This window comes from Heterodontus francisci, unplaced genomic scaffold, assembly GCF_036365525.1.
Source record: "Heterodontus francisci isolate sHetFra1 unplaced genomic scaffold, sHetFra1.hap1 HAP1_SCAFFOLD_1026, whole genome shotgun sequence".
NCBI classification, from domain to species: Eukaryota; Metazoa; Chordata; class Chondrichthyes; order Heterodontiformes; family Heterodontidae; genus Heterodontus; species Heterodontus francisci.
Genome location: NW_027141678.1, coordinates 159,252 through 183,305, shown reverse-complemented (window position 1 = coordinate 183,305; position 24,054 = coordinate 159,252). Strand labels below are relative to the sequence as shown.

General features: G+C 40.5%; 1 protein-coding gene across 2 annotated transcripts in view; it reads left to right on the top strand.

The window, feature by feature from the left end:
- Nucleotides 1–3,446: 3,446 nt before the first annotated feature.
- Nucleotides 3,447–24,054, top strand: part of LOC137364376 (uncharacterized) — a 162,021-nt gene continuing 141,413 nt past the window's right edge. For both annotated transcript variants that reach the window (XM_068027622.1, XM_068027621.1), the window contains exon 1: nucleotides 3,447–3,823. In XM_068027622.1, the coding sequence (XP_067883723.1) occupies nucleotides 3,457–3,823 (367 nt within the window). In that variant the 5' untranslated portion in view covers nucleotides 3,447–3,456. The remainder of the gene's footprint in view (nucleotides 3,824–24,054) is intronic.

Here is a 24,054-nt window from a genome sequence, read left to right as displayed (position 1 = left end):
AGGGGATGAATGGGGGAGAGAGAGGGGGGGTAGGGGATGAGTGGGGGAGGGGGGTAGGTGATGATTGGGGGAGAGGGAGGGGGTGTAGGGGATGAATGGGGGAGAGGGAGGGGTGTAGGGGATGAATGGGGGAGAGGGAGGGGGGTAGGGGATGAATGGGGGAGAGGGAGGGGGGTAGGGGATGAATGGGGGAGAGGGAGGTGTGGTAGGGAATGAATGGGGGAGAGGGAGGAGGGTAGGGGATGAATGGGGGAGAGGGAGGGGGGTCGGGGATGAATGAGGGAGGGGGGTATGGGATGAATGGGGGAGGGGGAGGGGGTCGGGGATGAATGGGGAAGGGGGGTAGTGAATGAATGGTGGAGAGGGAGGGGGTAGGGGATGAATGGGGGTGGGAGGGGGTAGGGGATGAATGGGGGTGAGGGGGGGTAGGGGATGAATGGGGGTGAGGGAGGGGGGTTAGAGGATGAATGGGGGAGAGGGAGTGGGGGTAGGGGATGAATGGGGGTGAGGGGGGGTAGGGGATGAATGGGGGTGAGGGAGGGGGGGTCGGGGTTGAATTTGGGTGAGGGAGGGGGGGTGGGTGATCAATAGGGGAGAGGGAGTGGGGGTAGGGGATGAATGGGTGTGGGGGAGGGGTGGTAGGGGATGAATGGGGGAGAGAGAGGGGGGTAGGGGATGAGTGGGGGAGGGGGGTAGGTGATGATTGGGGGAGAGGGAGGGGGTGTAGGGGATGAATGGGGGAGAGGGAGGGGGGTAGGGGATGAATGGGGGAGAGGGAGGGGGGTAGGGGATGAATGGGGGAGAGGGAGGTGTGGTAGGGAATGAATGGGGGAGAGGGAGGAGGGTAGGGGATGAATGGGGGAGAGGGAGGGGGGTAGGGGATGAATGTGGGAGAGGTTGGGGCGTCGGGGATGAATGGGGGAGAGGGTGGGGCGTCGGGGATGAATGGGGGAGCGAGAGGGAGGGGGGTCGGAGATGAATGGGGGTGAGGGAGGGGGAGTAGGGGATGAATGGGGGAGAGGGAGGGGGTAGGGGATGAATGGGGGAGAGGGAGGGGGGTAGGGGATGAATGGGCGAGAGGGAGGTGGTGTGGGGAATGAATGAGGAGAGGGAGGAGGGTCGGGGATGAATGGGGGAGAGGGAGGGGGGGTCGGGGATGAATAGGGGAGAGGGATGGGGGGTAGGGGATGAATGGGGGAGAGGGAGGGTAGGGGATGAATGGTAGAGGGGGGTAGGGGATGAATGGGGGTGAGGGAGGGGGTCGGGGATGAATGGGGGAGGGAGGGGGTAGGGGATGAATGGGGGTGAGGGAGGGGGTAGGGGATGAATGGGGGTGAGGGAGGGGGGTAGGCGGATGAATTGGGGAGGGAGGTGGGGTCGGAGATGAATGGGAGTGAGGGAGGGGGGGTAGGGGATGAATGGGGGTGAGGGAGGGGGGGGTAGGGGGATGAATTGGGGAGGGAGGTGGGGTCGGAGATGAATGGGGGTGAGGGAGGGTGGGTAGGGGATGAATGGGGGTGAGGGAGGGGGGTAGGGGGATGAATTGGGGAGGGAGGTGGGGTCGGAGATGAATGGGGGTGAGGGAGGGGGGTAGGGGATGATTGGGGGAAAGGGAGGGGGAGTAGGGGATGAATGGGGGAGAGGGTAGGGGTAGGGGATGAATGGGGGAGAGGGAGAGGGGTAGGGGATGAATGGGGGAGAGGGAGGGGGGTAGGGGATGAATGGGCGAGAGGGAGGTGGTGTAGGGAATGAATGAGGGAGATGGAGGAGGGTAGGGGATGAATGGGGGAGAGGGATGGGGGGTAGTGGATGAATGGGGGAGAGGGAGGGGGGTAGGGGATGAATGGTAGAGGGGGGTAGGGGATGAATGGGGGTGAGGGAGGGGGTAGGGGATGAATGGGGGTGAGGGAGGGGGTAGGGGATGAATGGGGGAGGGAGGGGGTAGGGGATGAATGGGGGTGAGGGAGGGGGGTAGGGGATGAATGGGGGTGAGGGAGGGGGGTAGGGGGATGAATTGGGGAGGGAGGTGGGGTCGGAGATGAATGGGGGTGAGGGAGGGGGGGTCGGGGGATGAATTGGTTAGGGAGGTGGGGTCGGAGATGAATGGGGGTGAGGGGAGGGGGGTAGGGGGATGAATTGGGGAGGGAGGTGGGGTCGGAGATGAATGGGGGTGAGGGAGGGGGGGTCGGGGGATGAATGGGGGTGAGGGAGGGGGGGTAGGGGGATGAATTGGTTAGGGATGTGGTGTCGGAGATGAATGGGGGTGAGGGAGGTGGGGAGTACCAGGTCTGTGTGGTGGTTACTCCTACCAATACTGTCATTGACAGATGTTTCTGTGACAGGAGATTAGTGGCGATGAGGTCAAGTGGGTTTTTCCCTTTTGTTGGTTCCCTCACTCCCTGCTGCAGGCCCAGTGTGACAGGACTCAGCCAGATTGGTCAGTAGTGGTGCTACCGAACCACTGTTGGCCCCTACCCAGGGTACATTCTGTGCCCTTGCTACCCTCAGTTCTTCTTCCACGTGCTGTTCAACATGGAGGTGCACTAATTCAACAGCTGAGGGAGGGCGGTAGTTGGTCATCAGCAGGAGGTTTCCTTGCCCATGTTTAACCTGATGCTATGAGACTTCATGGGGTCCAGAATCAACGTTGAGGACTCCCAGGGCCATCTGTATACTACTGTGCCACCACCTCTCTTGGGTCTGTCATGCTGGTGGGGCAGGGCACACCCAGAGATGGTGATGCAACAGTCTGGGGCATTGGCTGTAAGGCATGACTCTGAGAGTTGTTTGACTAGTCTGTGGGACAAGTTCCCAAATGATAGTGAGGGGGGCTTTGCCAGGTCAACTGGACAGGGTGTGCAGTTTCCGGTGCCTAGGTGGATGCTGGGTGGTCCGTCAGGTTTTGTTCTTAAATTTTCTGTCGTGTTTTGCTACAACTGAGTGTCTTGCTCGGCCATTTCAGAGGGCAGTTAAGAATCAACCTCATTGCAGTGGGTCTGGAGTCACATATAGGCCAGACCAGGTAAGGACAGCAGATTTCCTTCCCTAAAGGACATTAGTGAACCGGGTGGGTTTTTACAACAATCCAGTCGTTTCCCGACCATCATTACTGAGACTAGCTTTTTATTCCAGATTTATTAATCAATTGAATTGAAATTCCTCCAGCTGCCAAGGTGCGATTTGAACTCATGTCTCTGGAACATTAGTCCAGTAACATTATCACTGTGCTATTGTTTCCTATGTGTATTTAAGCAGAAATGTTCATGATAGAATAACGGATGGGAACTAGTGAAACTGGATCCTGCCTCAAGTCCCACCTCAATCTACCAGAATTAGAATATTCACACTCAATTTGCAGAGGAAATTCAAGACCATTTCTTTTGCTGTCTCCTGTCACACCCTGGAATCCTGCATTTTAATTATTCTGTTCAATTCATGTACATAACAAGTTTTATAATGATTCCTTTCGTAGCTCATTCACAGTTGCGTTCACCTGCTGCTGATACAGAGTATATTGTTGCTGCCAGATTTTCCTCTGTTTTACTGTCTGGACACAGAAAAGGATTGCTTCCAGAAGGAACTTTGATCAGATGGTCGGTCCTGGTACCTGACCGTCGTGCTTTCATTGTGATTCATACGATGGGGTCAACTGAAGTTCGTCTCAGTGAATTTTACATCCAGAAAATACATTACAATATGAGAGATGGGTCTATTGAGCTGAAAAATGCAGATCTAGCTGATGAAGCCATTTACGAGAACACCATAACAACCTTTGGGACTTCTGGTAACAGGACTTATTATGATAAAATCCTGAAAGTTCAAGGTAAGGGCAGCTGATATCTGTTGTACTACAAGTGGGAAATGGAGGTTCCTGTCCCTCTGTGCCTGACATTTATTAAATGCTCATTCTCACTTTCAGTCTGCCAGCCTCTCCTTCACTCTCTCTCCTCTCTGACCTGTTCACTCATTGGGCACCATCTGTCTGTTTACCATCTTTTAATAAGATCGTATCTCTACAATAATTAACTTGTCTAAAGGTTCTACCAACACCAAATTGCTAACTCGTGATTTGACTCGTGCCAATTCCCAGATTGTCTTTGAAAAGTATCCAAACTGTGTTTTGATGTGTGCTTCACAATTGCAGTGACCACCTGAATAGTTTTTATATTTAAATACACTCACTGTGCATTTCCTGGATGGGGAATTAGAAATACAGCAGTTGTTAAAGGGTCACTGTACGTTTTTCCCTAAAACCTGGCTGCAGTGGCAGAGAAGAGGTTGCTTGGAGAAGTTCCCCTTCACTGGAGGAAATCTGGAGGAGTGCAGCACAGTCTCCTTTAATGACACTGAGGAAACTCTGCAGAGAACCAGTGCACAGGGAGCAGAGCAGGAGGTGACCAGTAGAGTAAATGTAATTTCCCAATCCATAGATTGTAGCAGCAAATGAGGAAGAAAATTCCTGGATTGAGGAAGAAAGCCAAGGTGGGGTTGACTCAGTCCTGGGGAAGGAGTGCCTGTACTGTGCATGCACATGGAATTCAGCCGACAGCATGCAATGCAGTCTGCAAAACACTATTCCTATCCTCAAATGACCATGTCTGAAAATCTGTACTTCCAATGACCAGGGGAATTGCTGTTTATGGATGTGAGGAGAACCTTCCCCCTCCATAAACTGCAGTTAGGAAAGAATAAGAAAAGATGGTCAAATAGGTCCTGCAATGGTTTGTCTACAATGCACAGACTCTCTTCTCAAACAATACTCTATGGAATGCTTCCTGGGTTTACAAACTCCTTCCCTCTGATTCACTCTGTTTATATTCCTTCTCCTCTCTGATTCACTCTGTTTATATTCCTTCTCCTCTGATTCGCACTGTTTATATTCCTTCTCCTCTCTGATTCACTCTCTTTATATTCCTTCTCCTCTCTGATTCACTCTCTTTATATTCCTTCTCCTCTCTGATTCACTCTCTTTATATTCCATCTCCTCTCTGATTCACTCTCTTTATATTCCTTCTCCTCTCTGATTCACTCTCTTTATATTCCATCTCCTCACTGATTCACTCTCTTTATATTCCATCTCCTCTCTGATCCACTTTCTTCATATTCCTTCTGCTCTCTGATTCTCTCACTTTATATTACTTCTCCTCTCTGATTCACTCTCTTTATATTCTTTCTCCTCTCTGATTCACTCTGTTCATATTCCTTCTCCTCTCTGATTCACTCTGTTCATATTCCTTCTCCTCTGATTCACTCTCTTTATATTCCTTCTCCTCTCTGATTCACTCTCTTTTTATTCCTTCTCCTCTCTGATTCACTCTGTTCATATTCCTTCTCCTCTCTGATTCACACTGTTTATATTCCTCCTCCTCTCTGATTCACTCTCTTTATATTCCTTCTCGTCTCTGATTCGCTCTCTTTATATTCCTTCTCCTCTCTGATTCACTCTCTTTATATTCCTTCTCCTCTCTGATTCACTCTCTTTATATTCCTCCTCCTCTCTGATTCACTCTGTTTATATTCTTTCTCCTCTCTGATTCACTCTCTTTATATTCCTTCTCCTCTCTGATTCACTCTCTTTATATTCCTTCTCCTCTCTGATTCACTCTCTTTATATTCTTTCTCCTCTCTGATTCACTCTCTTTATATTCCTTCTCCTCTCTGATTCACTCTCTTTATATTCCTTCTCCTCTCTGATTCACTCTCTTTATATTCCATCTCCTCACTGATTCACTCTCTTTATATTCCATCTCCTCTCTGATCCACTTTCTTCATATTCCTTCTGCTCTCTGATTCTCTCACTTTATATTACTTCTCCTCTCTGATTCACTCTCTTTATATTCTTTCTCCTCTCTGATTCACTCTGTTCATATTCCTTCTCCTCTCTGATTCACTCTGTTCATATTCCTTCTCCTCTGATTCACTCTCTTTATATTCCTTCTCCTCTCTGATTCACTCTCTTTTTATTCCTTCTCCTCTCTGATTCACTCTGTTCATATTCCTTCTCCTCTCTGATTCACACTGTTTATATTCCTCCTCCTCTCTGATTCACTCTCTTTATATTCCTTCTCGTCTCTGATTCGCTCTCTTTATATTCCTTCTCCTCTCTGATTCACTCTCTTTATATTCCTTCTCCTCTCTGATTCACTCTCTTTATATTCCTCCTCCTCTCTGATTCACTCTGTTTATATTCCTTCTCCTCTCTGATTCACTCTCTTTATATTCCTTCTCCTCTCTGATTCACTCTCTTTATATTCCTTCTCCTCTCTGATTCACTATCTTTATATTCCTTCTCCTCTCTGATTCACTCTCTTTATATTCCTCCTCCTCTCTGATTCACTCTGTTCATATTCCTTCTCCTCTCTGATTCACTCTCTTTATATTCCTTCTCCTCTCTGATTCACTCTGTTTATATTCCTTCTCTCTGATTCACACTGTTTATATTCCTCCTCCTCTCTGATTCACTCTGTTTATATTCCTTCTCCTCTCTGATTCACTCTGTTTATATTCCTTCTCCTCTCTGATTCACTATCTTTATATTCCTTCTCCTCTCTGATTCACTCTCTTTATATTCCTCCTCCTCTCTGATTCACTCTGTTTATATTCCTTCTCCTCTCTGATTCACTATCTTTATATTCCTTCTCCTCTCTGATTCACTCTCTTTATATTCCTCCTCCTCTCTGATTCACTCTGTTTATATTCCTCCTCCTCTCTGATTCACTATCTTTATATTCCTCCTCCTCTCTGATTCACTCTCTTTATATTCCTCCTCCTCTCTGATTCACTCTGTTTATATTCCTTCTCCTCTCTGATTCACTCTCTTTATATTCCTTCTCTCTGATTCACACTGTTTATATTCCTCCTCCTCTCTGATTCACTCTGTTTATATTCCTTCTCCTCTCTGATTCACTCTATTTATATTCCTTCTCCTCTCTGATTCACTCTCTTTATATTCCTTCTCTCTGATTCACTCTGTTTATATTCCTCCTCCTCTCTGATTCACTCTGTTTATATTCCTCCTCCTCTCTGATTCACTCTGTTTATATTCCTTCTCCTCTCTGATTCACTCTCTTTATATTCCTTCTCTCTGATTCACACTGTTTATATTCCTTCTCCTCTCTGATTCACTCTCTTTATATTCCTTCTCCTCTCTGATTCACTCTCTTCATATTCCTTCTCCTCTCTGATTCACTCTCTTTATATTCCTCCTCCTCTCTGATTCACTCTGTTTATATTCCTTCTCCTCTCTGATTCACTCTCTTTATATTCCTTCTCCTCTCTGATTCACTCTCTTTATATTCCTTCTCCTCTCTGATTCACTATCTTTATATTCCTTCTCCTCTCTGATTCACTCTCTTTATATTCCTCCTCCTCTCTGATTCACTCTGTTCATATTCCTTCTCCTCTCTGATTCACTCTCTTTATATTCCTTCTCCTCTCTGATTCACTCTGTTTATATTCCTTCTCTCTGATTCACACTGTTTATATTCCTCCTCCTCTCTGATTCACTCTGTTTATATTCCTTCTCCTCTCTGATTCACTCTGTTTATATTCCTTCTCCTCTCTGATTCACTATCTTTATATTCCTTCTCCTCTCTGATTCACTCTCTTTATATTCCTCCTCCTCTCTGATTCACTCTGTTTATATTCCTTCTCCTCTCTGATTCACTATCTTTATATTCCTTCTCCTCTCTGATTCACTCTCTTTATATTCCTCCTCCTCTCTGATTCACTCTGTTTATATTCCTCCTCCTCTCTGATTCACTATCTTTATATTCCTCCTCCTCTCTGATTCACTCTCTTTATATTCCTCCTCCTCTCTGATTCACTCTGTTTATATTCCTTCTCCTCTCTGATTCACTCTCTTTATATTCCTTCTCTCTGATTCACACTGTTTATATTCCTCCTCCTCTCTGATTCACTCTGTTTATATTCCTTCTCCTCTCTGATTCACTCTATTTATATTCCTTCTCCTCTCTGATTCACTCTCTTTATATTCCTTCTCTCTGATTCACTCTGTTTATATTCCTCCTCCTCTCTGATTCACTCTGTTTATATTCCTCCTCCTCTCTGATTCACTCTGTTTATATTCCTTCTCCTCTCTGATTCACTCTCTTTATATTCCTTCTCTCTGATTCACACTGTTTATATTCCTTCTCCTCTCTGATTCACTCTCTTTATATTCCTTCTCCTCTCTGATTCACTCTCTTCATATTCCTTCTCCTCTCTGATTCACTCTCTTTATATTCCTCCTCCTCTCTGATTCACTCTGTTTATATTCCTTCTCCTCTCTGATTCACTCTCTTTATATTCCTCCTCCTCTCTGATTCACTCTGTTTATATTCCTTCTCCTCTCTGATTCACTCTCTTTATATTCCTTCTCTCTGATTCACTCTGTTTATATTCCTTCTCCTCTCTGATTCACTATCTTTATATTCCTTCTCCTCTCTGATTCACACTCTTTATATTCCTCCTCCTCTCTGATTCACTCTGTTTATATTCCTTCTCCTCTCTGATTCACTCTCTTTATATTCCTTCTCTCTGATTCACTCTGTTTATATTCCTTCTCCTCTCTGATTCACACTGTTTATATTCCTTCTCCTCTCTGATTCACTCATTTTATATTCCTTCTCCTCTCTGATTCACTCTGTTTATATTATCCTTCTCCTCTCTGATTCACTCTCTTTATATTCCTTCTCCTCTCTGATTCACTCTGTTTATATTCCTTCTCCTCTCTGATTCACACTGTTTATATTCCTTCTCCTCTCTGATTCACTCTGTTTATATTCCTTCTCCTCTCTGATTCACTCTGTTTATATTCCTTCTCCTCTCTGATTCACTCTGTTTATATTCCTTCTCCTCTCTGATTCACTCTCTTTATATTCCTTCTCCTCTCTGATTCACTCTGTTTATATTCCTTCTCCTCTCTGATTCACACTGTTTATATTCCTTCTCCTCTCTGATTCACTCTGTTTATATTCCTTCTCCTCTCTGATTCACTCTCTTTATATTCCTTCTCTCTGATTCACTCTGTTTATATTCCTCCTCCTCTCTGATTCACTCTGTTTATATTCCTCCTCCTCTCTGATTCACTCTGTTTATATTCCTTCTCCTCTCTGATTCACTCTCTTTATATTCCTTCTCTCTGATTCACACTGTTTATATTCCTTCTCCTCTCTGATTCACTCTCTTTATATTCCTTCTCCTCTCTGATTCACTCTCTTCATATTCCTTCTCCTCTCTGATTCACTCTCTTTATATTCCTCCTCCTCTCTGATTCACTCTGTTTATATTCCTTCTCCTCTCTGATTCACTCTCTTTATATTCCTCCTCCTCTCTGATTCACTCTGTTTATATTCCTTCTCCTCTCTGATTCACTCTCTTTATATTCCTTCTCTCTGATTCACTCTGTTTATATTCCTTCTCCTCTCTGATTCACTATCTTTATATTCCTTCTCCTCTCTGATTCACTCTCTTTATATTCCTCCTCCTCTCTGATTCACTCTGTTTATATTCCTTCTCCTCTCTGATTCACTCTCTTTATATTCCTCCTCTCTGATTCACTCTGTTTATATTCCTTCTCCTCTCTGATTCACTCTGTTTATATTCCATCTCCTCTCTGATTCACTCTCTTTATATTCATTCTCCTCTCTGATTCACTCTCTTCATATTCCTCCTCCTCTCTGATTCACTATCTTTATATTCCTTCTCCTCTCTGATTCACTCTCTTTATATTCCTTCTCTCTGATTCATACTGTTTATATTCCTCCTCCTCTCTGATTCACTCTCTTTATATTCCTCCTCCTCTCTGATTCACTCTTTTTATATTCCTTCTCCTCTCTGATTCACTCTCTTTATATTCCTTCTCTCTGATTCACTCTGTTTATATTCCTTCTCCTCTCTGATTCACTCTCTTTATATTCCTTCTCTCTGATTCACTCTGTTTATATTCCTTCTCCTCTCTGATTCACTATCTTTATATTCCTTCTCATCTCTGATTCACTCTCTTTATATTCCTCCTCCTCTCTGATTCACTCTGTTTATATTCCTTCTCCTCTCTGATTCACTCTCTTTATATTCCTTCTCTCTGATTCACACTGTTTATATTCCTCCTCCTCTCTGATTCACTCTGTTTATATTCCTTCTCCTCTCTGATTCACTCTCTTTATATTCCTTCTCCTCTCTGATTCACTCTCTTTATATTCCTTCTCCTCTCTGATTCACTCTCTTTATATTCCTTCTCCTCTCTGATTCACACTGTTTATATTCCTTCTCCTCTCTGATTCACTCTGTTTATATACCTTCTCCTCTCTGATTCACACTGTTTATATTCCTTCCCCTCTCTGATTCACTCTCTTTATATTCCTCCTCCTCTCTGATTCACTCTGTTCATATTCCTTCTCCACTCTGATTCACTCTCTTTATATTCCTCCTCCTCTCTGATTCACTCTGTTTATATTCCTTCTCCTCTCTGATTCACTCTGTTTATATTCCTTCTCCTCTCTGATTCACTCTCTTTATATTCCTTCTCCTCTCTGATTCACTCTCTTTATATTCCTTCTCCTCTCTGATTCACACTGTTTATATTCCTTCTCCTCTCTGATTCACTCTGTTTATATTCCTTCTCCTCTCTGATTCACACTGTTTATATTCCTTCTCCTCTCTGATTCACTCTCTTTATATTCCTTCTCCTCTCTGATTCACTCTGTTTATATTCCTTCTCCTCTCTGATTCACACTGTTTATATTCCTTCTCCTCTCTGATTCACTCATTTTATATTCCTTCTCCTCTCTGATTCACTCTGTTTATATTCCTTCTCCTCTCTGATTCACTCTCTTTATATTCCTTCTCCTCTCTGATTCACTCTGTTTATATTCCTTCTCCTCTCTGATTCACACTGTTTATATTCCTTCTCCTCTCTGATTCACTCTGTTTATATTCCTCCTCCTCTCTGATTCACTCTGTTTATATTCCTTCTCCTCTCTGATTCACTCTGTTTATATTCCTTCTCCTCTCTGATTCACACTGTTTATATTCCTTCTCCTCTCTGATTCACTCTCTTTATATTCCTTCTCCTCTCTGATTCACACTGTTTATATTCCTTCTCCTCTCTGATTCACTCATTTTATATTCCTTCTCCTCTCTGATTCACTCTGTTTATATTCCTTCTCCTCTCTGATTCACTCTCTTTATATTCCTTCTCCTCTCTGATTCACTCTGTTTATATTCCTTCTCTCTGATTCACTCTGTTTATATTCCTTCTCCTCTCTGATTCACTCTCTTTATATTCCTTCTCCTCTCTGATTCACACTGTTTATATTCCTTCTCCTCTCTGATTCACTCATTTTATATTCCTTCTCCTCTCTGATTCACTCTGTTTATATTCCTTCTCCTCTCTGATTCACTCTCTTTATATTCCTTCTCCTCTCTGATTCACTCTGTTTATATTCCTTCTCCTCTCTGATTCACACTGTTTATATTCCTTCTCCTCTCTGATTCACTCTGTTTATATTCCTTCTCCTCTCTGATTCACTCTGTTTATATTCCTTCTCCTCTCTGATTCACTCATTTTATATTCCTTCTCCTCTCTGATTCACTCTGTTTATATTCCTTCTCCTCTCTGATTCACTCTCTTTATATTCCTTCTCCTCTCTGATTCACTCTGTTTATATTCCTTCTCCTCTCTGATTCACACTGTTTATATTCCTTCTCCTCTCTGATTCACTCTGTTTATATTCCTCCTCCTCTCTGATTCACTCTGTTTATATTCCTTCTCCTCTCTGATTCACTCTGTTTATATTCCTTCTCCTCTCTGATTCACACTGTTTATATTCCTTCTCCTCTCTGATTCACTCTCTTTATATTCCTTCTCCTCTCTGATTCACACTGTTTATATTCCTTCTCCTCTCTGATTCACTCATTTTATATTCCTTCTCCTCTCTGATTCACTCTGTTTATATTCCTTCTCCTCTCTGATTCACTCTCTTTATATTCCTTCTCCTCTCTGATTCACTCTGTTTATATTCCTTCTCTCTGATTCACTCTGTTTATATTCCTTCTCCTCTCTGATTCACTCTCTTTATATTCCTTCTCCTCTCTGATTCACACTGTTTATATTCCTTCTCCTCTCTGATTCACTCATTTTATATTCCTTCTCCTCTCTGATTCACTCTGTTTATATTCCTTCTCCTCTCTGATTCACTCTCTTTATATTCCTTCTCCTCTCTGATTCACTCTGTTTATATTCCTTCTCCTCTCTGATTCACACTGTTTATATTCCTTCTCCTCTCTGATTCACTCTGTTTATATTCCTTCTCCTCTCTGATTCACTCTGTTTATATTCCTTCTCCTCTCTGATTCACTCTGTTTATATTCCTTCTCCTCTCTGATTCACTCTCTTTATATTCCTTCTCCTCTCTGATTCACTCTGTTTATATTCCTTCTCCTCTCTGATTCACACTGTTTATATTCCTTCTCCTCTCTGATTCACTCTGTTTATATTCCTTCTCCTCTCTGATTCACTCTCTTTATATTCCTCCTCCTCTCTGATTCACTCTCTTTATATTCTTCCTCCTCTCTGATTCACACTGTTTATATTCCTTCTCCTCTCTGATTCACTCTGTTTATATTCCTTCTCCTCTCTGATTCACTCTCTTTATATTCCTTCTCTGATTCACTCTGTTTATCTTCCTTCTCCTCTCTGATTCACTCTGTTTATCTTCCTTCTCCTCTCTGATTCACTCTGTTTATATTCCTTCTCCTCTCTGATTCACACTGTTTATATTCCTTCTCCTCTCTGTTTCACTCTCTTTATATTCCTTCTCGTCTCTGATTCACTCTCTTTATATTCCTTCTCCTCTCTGATTCACTCTCTTTATATTCCTTCTCCTCTCTGATTCACTCTCTTTCTCTTCCTTCTCTCTGATTCACTCTCTATATTCCTTCTCCTCTCTGATTCACTCTGTTTATATTCCTTCTTCTCTCTGATTCACTCTCTTTATATTCCTTCTCCTCTCTGATTCACTCTGTTTATATTCCTTCTCTCTGATTCACTCTCTTGATATTCCTTCTCCTCTCTGATTCACTCTCTTTATATTCCTTCTCCTCTCTGATTCACTCTCTTTATATTCCTTCTTCTCTCTGATTCACTCTCTTTATATTCCTTCTCCTCTCTGATTCACTCTGTTTATATTCCTTCTCCTCTCTGATTCACACTGTTTATATTCCTTCTCCTCTCTGATTCACTCTCTTTATATTCCTTCTCCTCTCTGATTCACTCTGTTTATATTCCTTCTCCTCTCTGATTCACTCATTTTATATTCCTTCTCCTCTCTGATTCACTCTGTTTATATTCCTTCTCCTCTCTGATTCACTCTCTTTATATTCCTTCTCCTCTCTGATTCACTCTGTTTATATTCCTTCTCCTCTCTGATTCACACTGTTTATATTCCTTCTCCTCTCTGATTCACTCTGTTTATATTCCTCCTCCTCTCTGATTCACTCTGTTTATATTCCTTCTCCTCTCTGATTCACTCTGTTTATATTCCTTCTCCTCTCTGATTCACTCTGTTTATATTCCTTCTCCTCTCTGATTCACACTGTTTATATTCCTTCTCCTCTCTGATTCACTCTCTTTATATTCCTTCTCCTCTCTGATTCACACTGTTTATATTCCTTCTCCTCTCTGATTCACTCATTTTATATTCCTTCTCCTCTCTGATTCACTCTGTTTATATTCCTTCTCCTCTCTGATTCACTCTCTTTATATTCCTTCTCCTCTCTGATTCACTCTGTTTATATTCCTTCTCTCTGATTCACTCTGTTTATATTCCTTCTCCTCTCTGATTCACTCTCTTTATATTCCTTCTCCTCTCTGATTCACACTGTTTATATTCCTTCTCCTCTCTGATTCACTCATTTTATATTCCTTCTCCTCTCTGATTCACTCTGTTTATATTCCTTCTCCTCTCTGATTCACTCTCTTTATATTCCTTCTCCTCTCTGATTCACTCTGTTTATATTCCTTCTCCTCTCTGATTCACACTGTTTATATTCCTTCTCCTCTCTGATTCACTCTGTTTATATTCCTTCTCCTCTCTGATTCACTCTGTTTATATTCCTTCTCCTCTCTGATTCACTCTGTTTATATTCCTTCTCCTCTCTGATTCACTCTCTTTATATTCCTTCTCCTCTCTGATTCACTCTGTTTATATTCCTTCTCCTCTCTGATTCACACTGTTTATATTCCTTCTCCTCTCTGATTCACTCTGTTTATATTCCTTCTCCTCTCTGATTCACTCTCTTTATATTCCTCCTCCTCTCTGATTCACTCTCTTTATATTCTTCCTCCTCTCTGATTCACACTGTTTATATTCCTTCTCCTCTCTGATTCACTCTGTTTATATTCCTTCTCCTCTCTGATTCACTCTCTTTATATTCCTTCTCTGATTCACTCTGTTTATCTTCCTTCTCCTCTCTGATTCACTCTGTTTATATTCCTTCTCCTCTCTGATTCACACTGTTTATATTCCTTCTCCTCTCTGTTTCACTCTCTTTATATTCCTTCTCCTCTCTGATTCACTCTCTTTATATTCCTTCTCCTCTCTGATTCACTCTCTTTCTCTTCCTTCTCTCTGATTCACTCTCTATATTCCTTCTCCTCTCTGATTCACTCTGTTTATATTCCTTCTTCTCTCTGATTCACTCTCTTTATATTCCTTCTCCTCTCTGATTCACTCTGTTTATATTCCTTCTCTCTGATTCACTCTCTTGATATTCCTTCTCCTCTCTGATTCACTCTCTTTATATTCCTTCTCCTCTCTGATTCACTCTCTTTATATTCCTTCTTCTCTCTGATTCACTCTCTTTATATTCCTTCTCCTCTCTGATTCACTCTGTTTATATTCCTTCTCCTCTCTGATTCACTCTCTCTATATTCCTTCTCCTCTCTGATTCACTCTGTTTATATTCCTTCTCCTCTCTGATTCACACTGTTTATATTACTTCTCCTCTCTGATTCACTCTCTTTATATTCCTTCTCCTCTCTGATTCACTTTCTTTATATTGCTTCCGCTCTCTGATTCACTCTCTTTATATTACTTCTCCTCTCTGATTCACACTGTTTATATTCCTTCTTCACTCTGATTCACTCTCTTTATATTCTTTCTGCTCTCTGATTCACTCTCTTTATATTCCTTCTCCTCTCTGATTCACTCTGTTTATATTCCTTCTCCTCTCTGATTCACTCTCTTTATATTCCTTCTCCTCTCTGATTCACTCTGTTTATATTCCTTCTCTCTGATTCACTCTGTTTATATTCATTCTCTCTGATTCACTCTCTTTATATTCCTTCGCCTCTCTGATTCACTCTGTTTATATTCCTTCTCTCTGATTCACTCAGTTTATATTCCTTCTTCTCTCTGATTCACTCTCTTTATATTCCTTCTCCTCTCTGATTCACTCTGTTTATATTCCTTCTCTCTGATTCACTCAGTTTATATTCCTTCTTCTCTCTGATTCACTCTCTTTTCTTCCTTCTCCTCTCTGATTCACTCTCTTTATATTCCTTCTCTCTGATTCACTCTCTTTATATTCCTTCTTCTCTCTGATTCACTCTCTTTATATTCCTTCTCCTCTCTGATTCACTCTGTTTATATTCCTTCTCTCTGATTCACTCTCTTGATATTCCTTCTCCTCTCTGATTCACTCTCTTTATATTCCTTCTCCTCTCTGATTCACTCTCTTTATATTCCTTCTTCTCTCTGATTCACTCTCTTTATATTCCTTCTCCTCTCTGATTCACTCTCTTTATATTCCTTCTCCTCTCTGATTCACTCTGTTTATATTCCTTCTCCTCTCTGATTCACTCTCTTTATATTCCTTCTCCTCTCTGATTCACTCTGTTTATATTCCTTCTCCTCTCTGATTCACACTGTTTATATTCCTTCTCCTCTCTGATTCACTCTCTTTATATTCCTTCTCCTCTCTGATTCACTTTCTTTATATTGCTTCCGCTCTCTGATTCACTCTCTTTATATTACTTCTCCTCTCTGATTCACACTGTTTATATTCCTTCTTCACTCTGATTCACTCTCTTTATATTCCTTCTCCTCTCTGATTCACTCTGTTTATATTCCTTCTCCTCTCTGATTCACTCTCTTTATATTCCTTCTCCTCTCTGATTCACTCTGTTTATATTCCTTCTCTCTGATTCACTCTGTTTATATTCATTCTCTCTGATTCACTCTCTTTATATTCCTTCGCCTCTCTGATTCACTCTGTTTATATTCCTTCTCTCTGATTCACTCAGTTTATATTCCTTCTTCTCTCTGATTCACTCTCTTTATATTCCTTCTCCTCTCTGATTCACTCTGTTTATATTCCTTCTCTCTGATTCACTCAGTTTATATTCCTTCTTCTCTCTGATTCACTCTCTTTTCTTCCTTCTCCTCTCTGATTCACTCTGTTTATATTCCTTCTCCTCTCTGATTCACACTGTTTATATTCCTTCTCCTCTCTGTTTCACTCTCTTTATATTCCTTCTCGTCTCTGATTCACTCTCTTTATATTCCTTCTCCTCTCTGATTCACTCTCTTTATATTCCTTCTCCTCTCTGATTCACTCTCTTTATATTCCTTCTCTCTGATTCACTCTCTATATTCCTTCTCCTCTCTGATTCACTCTGTTTATATTCCTTCTTCTCTCTGATTCACTCTCTTTATATTCCTTCTCCTCTCTGATTCACTCTGTTTATATTCCTTCTCTCTGATTCACTCTCTTGATATTCCTTCTCCTCTCTGATTCACTCTCTTTATATTCCTTCTCCTCTCTGATTCACTCTCTTTATATTCCTTCTTCTCTCTGATTCACTCTCTTTATATTCCTTCTCCTCTCTGATTCACTCTGTTTATATTCCTTCTCCTCTCTGATTCACTCTCTTTATATTCCTTCTCCTCTCTGATTCACTCTGTTTATATTCCTTCTCCTCTCTGATTCACACTGTTTATATTACTTCTCCTCTCTGATTCACTCTCTTTATATTCCTTCTCCTCTCTGATTCACTTTCTTTATATTGCTTCCGCTCTCTGATTCACTCTCTTTATATTACTTCTCCTCTCTGATTCACACTGTTTATATTCCTTCTTCACTCTGATTCACTCTCTTTATATTCTTTCTGCTCTCTGATTCACTCTCTTTATATTCCTTCTCCTCTCTGATTCACTCTGTTTATATTCCTTCTCCTCTCTGATTCACTCTCTTTATATTCCTTCTCCTCTCTGATTCACTCTGTTTATATTCCTTCTCTCTGATTCACTCTGTTTATATTCATTCTCTCTGGTTCACTCTCTTTATATTCCTTCGCCTCTCTGATTCACTCTGTTTATATTCCTTCTCTCTGATTCACTCAGTTTATATTCCTTCTTCTCTCTGATTCACTCTCTTTATATTCCTTCTCCTCTCTGATTCACTCTCTTTATATTCCTTCTCCTCTCTGATTCACTCTGTTTATATTCCTTCTCCTCTCTGATTCACTCTCTTTTCTTCCTTCTCCTCTCTGATTCACTCTCTTTATATTCCTTCTCTCTGATTCACTCTCTTTATATTCCTTCTTCTCTCTGATTCACTCTCTTTATATTCCTTCTCCTCTCTGATTCACTCTGTTTATATTCCTTCTCTCTGATTCACTCTCTTGATATTCCTTCTCCTCTCTGATTCACTCTCTTTATATTCCTTCTCCTCTCTGATTCACTCTCTTTATATTCCTTCTTCTCTCTGATTCACTCTCTTTATATTCCTTCTCCTCTCTGATTCACTCTCTTTATATTCCTTCTCCTCTCTGATTCACTCTGTTTATATTCCTTCTCCTCTCTGATTCACTCTCTTTATATTCCTTCTCCTCTCTGATTCACTCTGTTTATATTCCTTCTCCTCTCTGATTCACACTGTTTATATTCCTTCTCCTCTCTGATTCACTCTCTTTATATTCCTTCTCCTCTCTGATTCACTTTCTTTATATTGCTTCCGCTCTCTGATTCACTCTCTTTATATTACTTCTCCTCTCTGATTCACACTGTTTATATTCCTTCTTCACTCTGATTCACTCTCTTTATATTCTTTCTGCTCTCTGATTCACTCTCTTTATATTCCTTCTCCTCTCTGATTTACTCTGTTTATATTCCTTCTCCTCTCTGATTCACTCTCTTTATATTCCTTCTCCTCTCTGATTCACTCTGTTTATATTCCTTCTCCTCTCTAATTCACTCTCTTTATATTGCTTCTCCTCTCTGATTCACTCTCTTTATCTTCCTTCTCCTCTCTGATTCACTCTGTTTATATTCCTTCTCTCTGATTCATTCTGTTTATATTCCTTCTCTCTGATTCACTCTGTTTATATTCCTTATCCCTGATTCACTCTCTTTATATTCCTTCTCCTCTCTGATTCACTCTCTTTATATTCCTTCTCCTCTCTGATTCACTCTGTTTATATTCCTTCTCCTCTCTGATTCACTCTGTTTATATTCCTTCTCCTCTCTGATTCACTCTGTTTATATTCCTTCTCTCTGATTCACTCTGTTTATATTCCTTCTCTCTGATTCGCTCTGTTTATATTCCTTCTCTGTGATTCACTCTGTTTATATTCCTTCTCTCTGATCCACTCTGTTTATATTCATTCTCTCTGATTCACTCTCTTTATATTCCTTCTCCTCTCTGATTCACTCTGCTTATATTCCTTCTCTCTGATTCACTCTGTTTATATTCCTTCTCTCTGATTCACTCTGTTTATATTCCTTCTCCTCTCTGATTCACTCTGTTTATATTCCTTCTCCTCTCTGATTCACTCTGTTTATATTCCTTCTCCTCTCTGATTCACTCTCTTTATATTACTTCTCCTCTCTGATTCACTCTGTTTATATTCCTTCTCCTCTCTGATTCACACTGTTTATATTCCTTCTCCTCTCTGATTCACTGTCTTTATATTCCTTCTCCTCTCTGATTCACTTTCTTTATATTCCTTCCGCTCTCTGATTCACTCTCTTTATATTACTTCTCCTCTCTGATTCACACTGTTTATATTCCTTCTTCACTCTGATTCACTCTCTTTATATTCTTTCTGCTCTCTGATTCACTCTCTTTATATTGCTTCTCCTCTCTGATTCACTCTGTTTATATTCCTTCTCCTCTCTGATTCACTCTCTTTATATTCTTTCTCCTCTCTGATTCACTCTCTTTATATTCCTTCTCCTCTCTGATTCACTCTCTTTATATTCCTTCTCCTCTCTGATTCACTCTCTTTATATTCCTTCTCCTCTCTGATTCACTCTGTTTATATTCCTTCTCCTCTCTGATTCACACTGTTTATATTCCTTCTCCTCTCTGATTCACTCGGTTTATATTCCTTCTCCTCTCTGATTCACTCTGTTTATATTCCTTCTCCTCTCTGATTCACTCTCTTTATATTCCTTCTCCTCTCTGATTCACTCTCTTTATATTCTTTCTCCTCTCTGATTCACTCTCTTTATATTCCTTCTCCTCTCTGATTCACTCTGTTTATATTCCTTCTCCTCTCTGATTCACTCTCTTTATATTCCTTCTCCTCTCTGATTCACTCTGTTTATATTACTTCTCCTCTCTGATTCACTCTCTTTATATTCCTTCTCCTCTCTGATTCACTTTCTTTATATTGCTTCCGCTCTCTGATTCACTATCTTTATATTACTTCTCCTCTCTGATTCACACTGTTTATATTCCTTCTTCACTCTGATTCACTCTCTTTATATTCTTTCTGCTCTCTGATTCACTCTCTTTATATTCCTTCTCCTCTCTGATTCACTCTGTTTATATTCCTTCTCCTCTCTGATTCACTCTCTTTATATTCCTTCTCCTCTCTGATTCACTCTGTTTATATTCCTTCTCCTCTCTGATTCACTCTCTTTATATTCCTTCTCTCTGATTCCCTCTCTTTATATTCCTTCTCCTCTCTGATTCACTCTGTTTATATTCCTTCTCTCTGATTCACTCTGTTTATATTCATTCTCTCTGATTCACTCTCTTTATATTCCTTCGCCTCTCTGATTCACTCTGTTTATATTCCTTCTCTCTGATTCACTCAGTTTATATTCCTCCTTCTCTCTGATTCACTCTCTTTATATTCCTTCTCCTCTCTGATTCACTCTCTTTATATTCCTTCTCTCTGATTCACTCTCTTTATATTCCTTCTCTCTGATTCACTCTCTTTATATTCCTTCTTCTCTCTGATTCACTCTCTTTATATTCCTTCTCCTCTCTGATTCACTCTGTTTATATTCCTTCTCTCTGATTCACTCTCTTGATATTCCTTCTCCTCTCTGATTCACTCTCTTTATATTCCTTCTCCTCTCTGATTCACTCTCTTTATATTCCTTCTTCTCTCTGATTCACTCTCTTTTTATTCCTTCTCCTCTCTGATTCACTCTCTTTATATTCCTTCTCCTCTCTGATTCACTCTGTTTATATTCCTTCTCCTCTCTGATTCACTCTCTTTATATTCCTTCTCCTCTCTGATTCACTCTGTTTATATTCCTTCTCCTCTCTGATTCACACTGTTTATATTCCTTCTCCTCTCTGATTCACTCTCTTTATATTCCTTCTCCTCTCTGATTCACTTTCTTTATATTGCTTCCGCTCTCTGATTCACTCTCTTTATATTACTTCTCCTCTCTGATTCACACTGTTTATATTCCTTCTTCACTCTGATTCACTCTCTTTATATTCTTTCTGCTCTCTGATTCACTCTCTTTATATTCCTTCTCCTCTCTGATTCACTCTGTTTATATTCCTTCTCCTCTCTGATTCACTCTCTTTATATGCCTCCTCTCTGATTCACTCTGTTTATATTCCTTCTCCTCTCTAATTCACTCTCTTTATATTGCTTCTCCTCTCTGATTCACTCTCTTTATCTTCCTTCTCCTCTCTGATTCACTCTGTTTATATTCCTTCTCTCTGATTCATTCTGTTTATATTCCTTCTCTCTGATTCACTCTGTTTATATTCCTTATCCCTGATTCACTCTCTTTATATTCCTTCTCCTCTCTGATTCACTCTCTTTATATTCCTTCTCCTCTCTGATTCACTCTGTTTATATTCCTTCTCCTCTCTGATTCACTCTCTTTATATTACTTCTCCTCTCTGATTCACACTGTTTATATTCCTTCTCCTCTCTGATTCACTCTCTTTATATTCCTTCTCCTCTCTGATTCACTCTGTTTATATTCCTTCTCTCTGATTCGCTCTGTTTATATTCCTTCTCTGTGATTCACTCTGTTTATATTCCTTCTCTCTGATTCACTCTGTTTATATTCATTCTCTCTGATTCACTCTCTTTATATTCCTTCTCCTCTCTGATTCACTCTGCTTATATTCCTTCTCTCTGATTCACTCTGTTTATATTCCTTCTCTCTGATTCACTCTGTTTATATTCCTTCTCCTCTCTGATTCACTCTGTTTATATTCCTTCTCCTCTCTGATTCACTCTGTTTATATTCCTTCTCCTCTCTGATTCACTCTCTTTATATTCCTTCTCCTCTCTGATTCACTCTGTTTATATTCCTTCTCCTCTCTGATTCACACTGTTTATATTCCTTCTCCTCTCTGATTCACTCTCTTTATATTCCTTCTCCTCTCTGATTCACTTTCTTTATATTCCTTCCACTCTCTGATTCACTCTCTTTATATTACTTCTCCTCTCTGATTCACACTGTTTATATTCCTTCTTCACTCTGATTCACTCTCTTTATATTCTTTCTGCTCTCTGATTCACTCTCTTTATATTCCTTCTCCTCTCTGATTCACTCTGTTTATATTCCTTCTCCTCTCTGATTCACTCTCTTTATATTCTTTCTCCTCTCTGATTCACTCTCTTTATATTCCTTCTCCTCTCTGATTCACTCTCTTTATATTCCTTCTCCTCTCTGATTCACTCTCTTTATATTCCTTCTCCTCTCTGATTCACTCTGTTTATATTCCTTCTCCTCTCTGATTCACACTGTTTATATTCCTTCTCCTCTCTGATTCACTCGATTTATATTCCTTCTCCTCTCTGATTCACTCTGTTTATATTCCTTCTCCTCTCTGATTCACTCTCTTTATATTCCTTCTCCTCTCTGATTCACTCTGCTTATATTCATTCTCTCTGATTCACTCTGTTTATATTCCTTCTCTCTGATTCACTCTGTTTATATTCCTTCTCCTCTCTGATTCACTCTGTTTATATTCCTTCTCCTCTCTGATTCACTCTGTTTATATTCCTTCTCCTCTCTGATTCACTCTCTTTATATTACTTCTCCTCTCTGATTCACTCTGTTTATATTCCTTCTCCTCTCTGATTCACACTGTTTATATTCCTTCTCCTCTCTGATTCACTCTCTTTATATTCCTTCTCCTCTCTGATTCACTTTCTTTATATTCCTTCCGCTCTCTGATTCACTCTCTTTATATTACTTCTCCTCTCTGATTCACACTGTTTATATTCCTTCTTCACTCTGATTCACTCTCTTTATATTCTTTCTGCTCTCTGATTCACTCTCTTTATATTCCTTCTCCTCTCTGATTCACTCTGTTTATATTCCTTCTCCTCTCTGATTCACTCTCTTTATATTCTTTCTCCTCTCTGATTCACTCTCTTTATATTCCTTCTCCTCTCTGATTCACTCTCTTTATATTCCTTCTCCTCTCTGATTCACTCTCTTTATATTCCTTCTCCTCTCTGATTCACTCTGTTTATATTCCTTCTCCTCTCTGATTCACACTGTTTATATTCCTTCTCCTCTCTGATTCACTCGGTTTATATTCCTTCTCCTCTCTGATTCACTCTGTTTATATTCCTTCTCCTCTCTGATTCACTCTCTTTATATTCCTTCTCCTCTCTGATTCACTCTCTTTATATTCTTTCTCCTCTCTGATTCACTCTCTTTATATTCCTTCTCCTCTCTGATTCACTCTGTTTATATTCCTTCTCCTCTCTGATTCACTCTCTTTATATTCCTTCTCCTCTCTGATTCCCTCTCTTTATATTCCTTCTCCTCTCTGATTCACTCTGTTTATATTCCTTCTCTCTGATTCACTCTGTTTATATTCATTCTCTCTGATTCACTCTCTTTATATTCCTTCGCCTCTCTGATTCACTCTGTTTATATTCCTTCTCTCTGATTCACTCAGTTTATATTCCTTCTTCTCTCTGATTCACTCTCTTTATATTCCTTCTCCTCTCTGATTCACTCTCTTTATATTCCTTCTCTCTGATTCACTCTCTTTATATTCCTTCTCTCTGATTCACTCTCTTTATATTCCTTCTTCTCTCTGATTCACTCTCTTTATATTCCTTCTCCTCTCTGATTCACTCTGTTTATATTCCTTCTCTCTGATTCACTCTCTTGATATTCCTTCTCCTCTCTGATTCACTCTCTTTATATTCCTTCTCCTCTCTGATTCACTCTCTTTATATTCCTTCTTCTCTCTGATTCACTCTCTTTATATTCCTTCTCCTCTCTGATTCACTCTCTTTATATTCCTTCTCCTCTCTGATTCACTCTGTTTATATTCCTTCTCCTCTCTGATTCACTCTCTTTATATTCCTTCTCCTCTCTGATTCACTCTGTTTATATTCCTTCTCCTCTCTGATTCACACTGTTTATATTCCTTCTCCTCTCTGATTCACTCTCTTTATATTCCTTCTCCTCTCTGATTCACTTTCTTTATATTGCTTCCGCTCTCTGATTCACTCTCTTTATATTACTTCTCCTCTCTGATTCACACTGTTTATATTCCTTCTTCACTCTGATTCACTCTCTTTATATTCTTTCTGCTCTCTGATTCACTCTCTTTATATTCCTTCTCCTCTCTGATTCACTCTGTTTATATTCCTTCTCCTCTCTGATTCACTCTCTTTATATTCCTCCTCTCTGATTCACTCTGTTTATATTCCTTCTCCTCTCTAATTCACTCTCTTTATATTGCTTCTCCTCTCTGATTCACTCTCTTTATCTTCCTTCTCCTCTCTGATTCACTCTGTTTATATTCCTT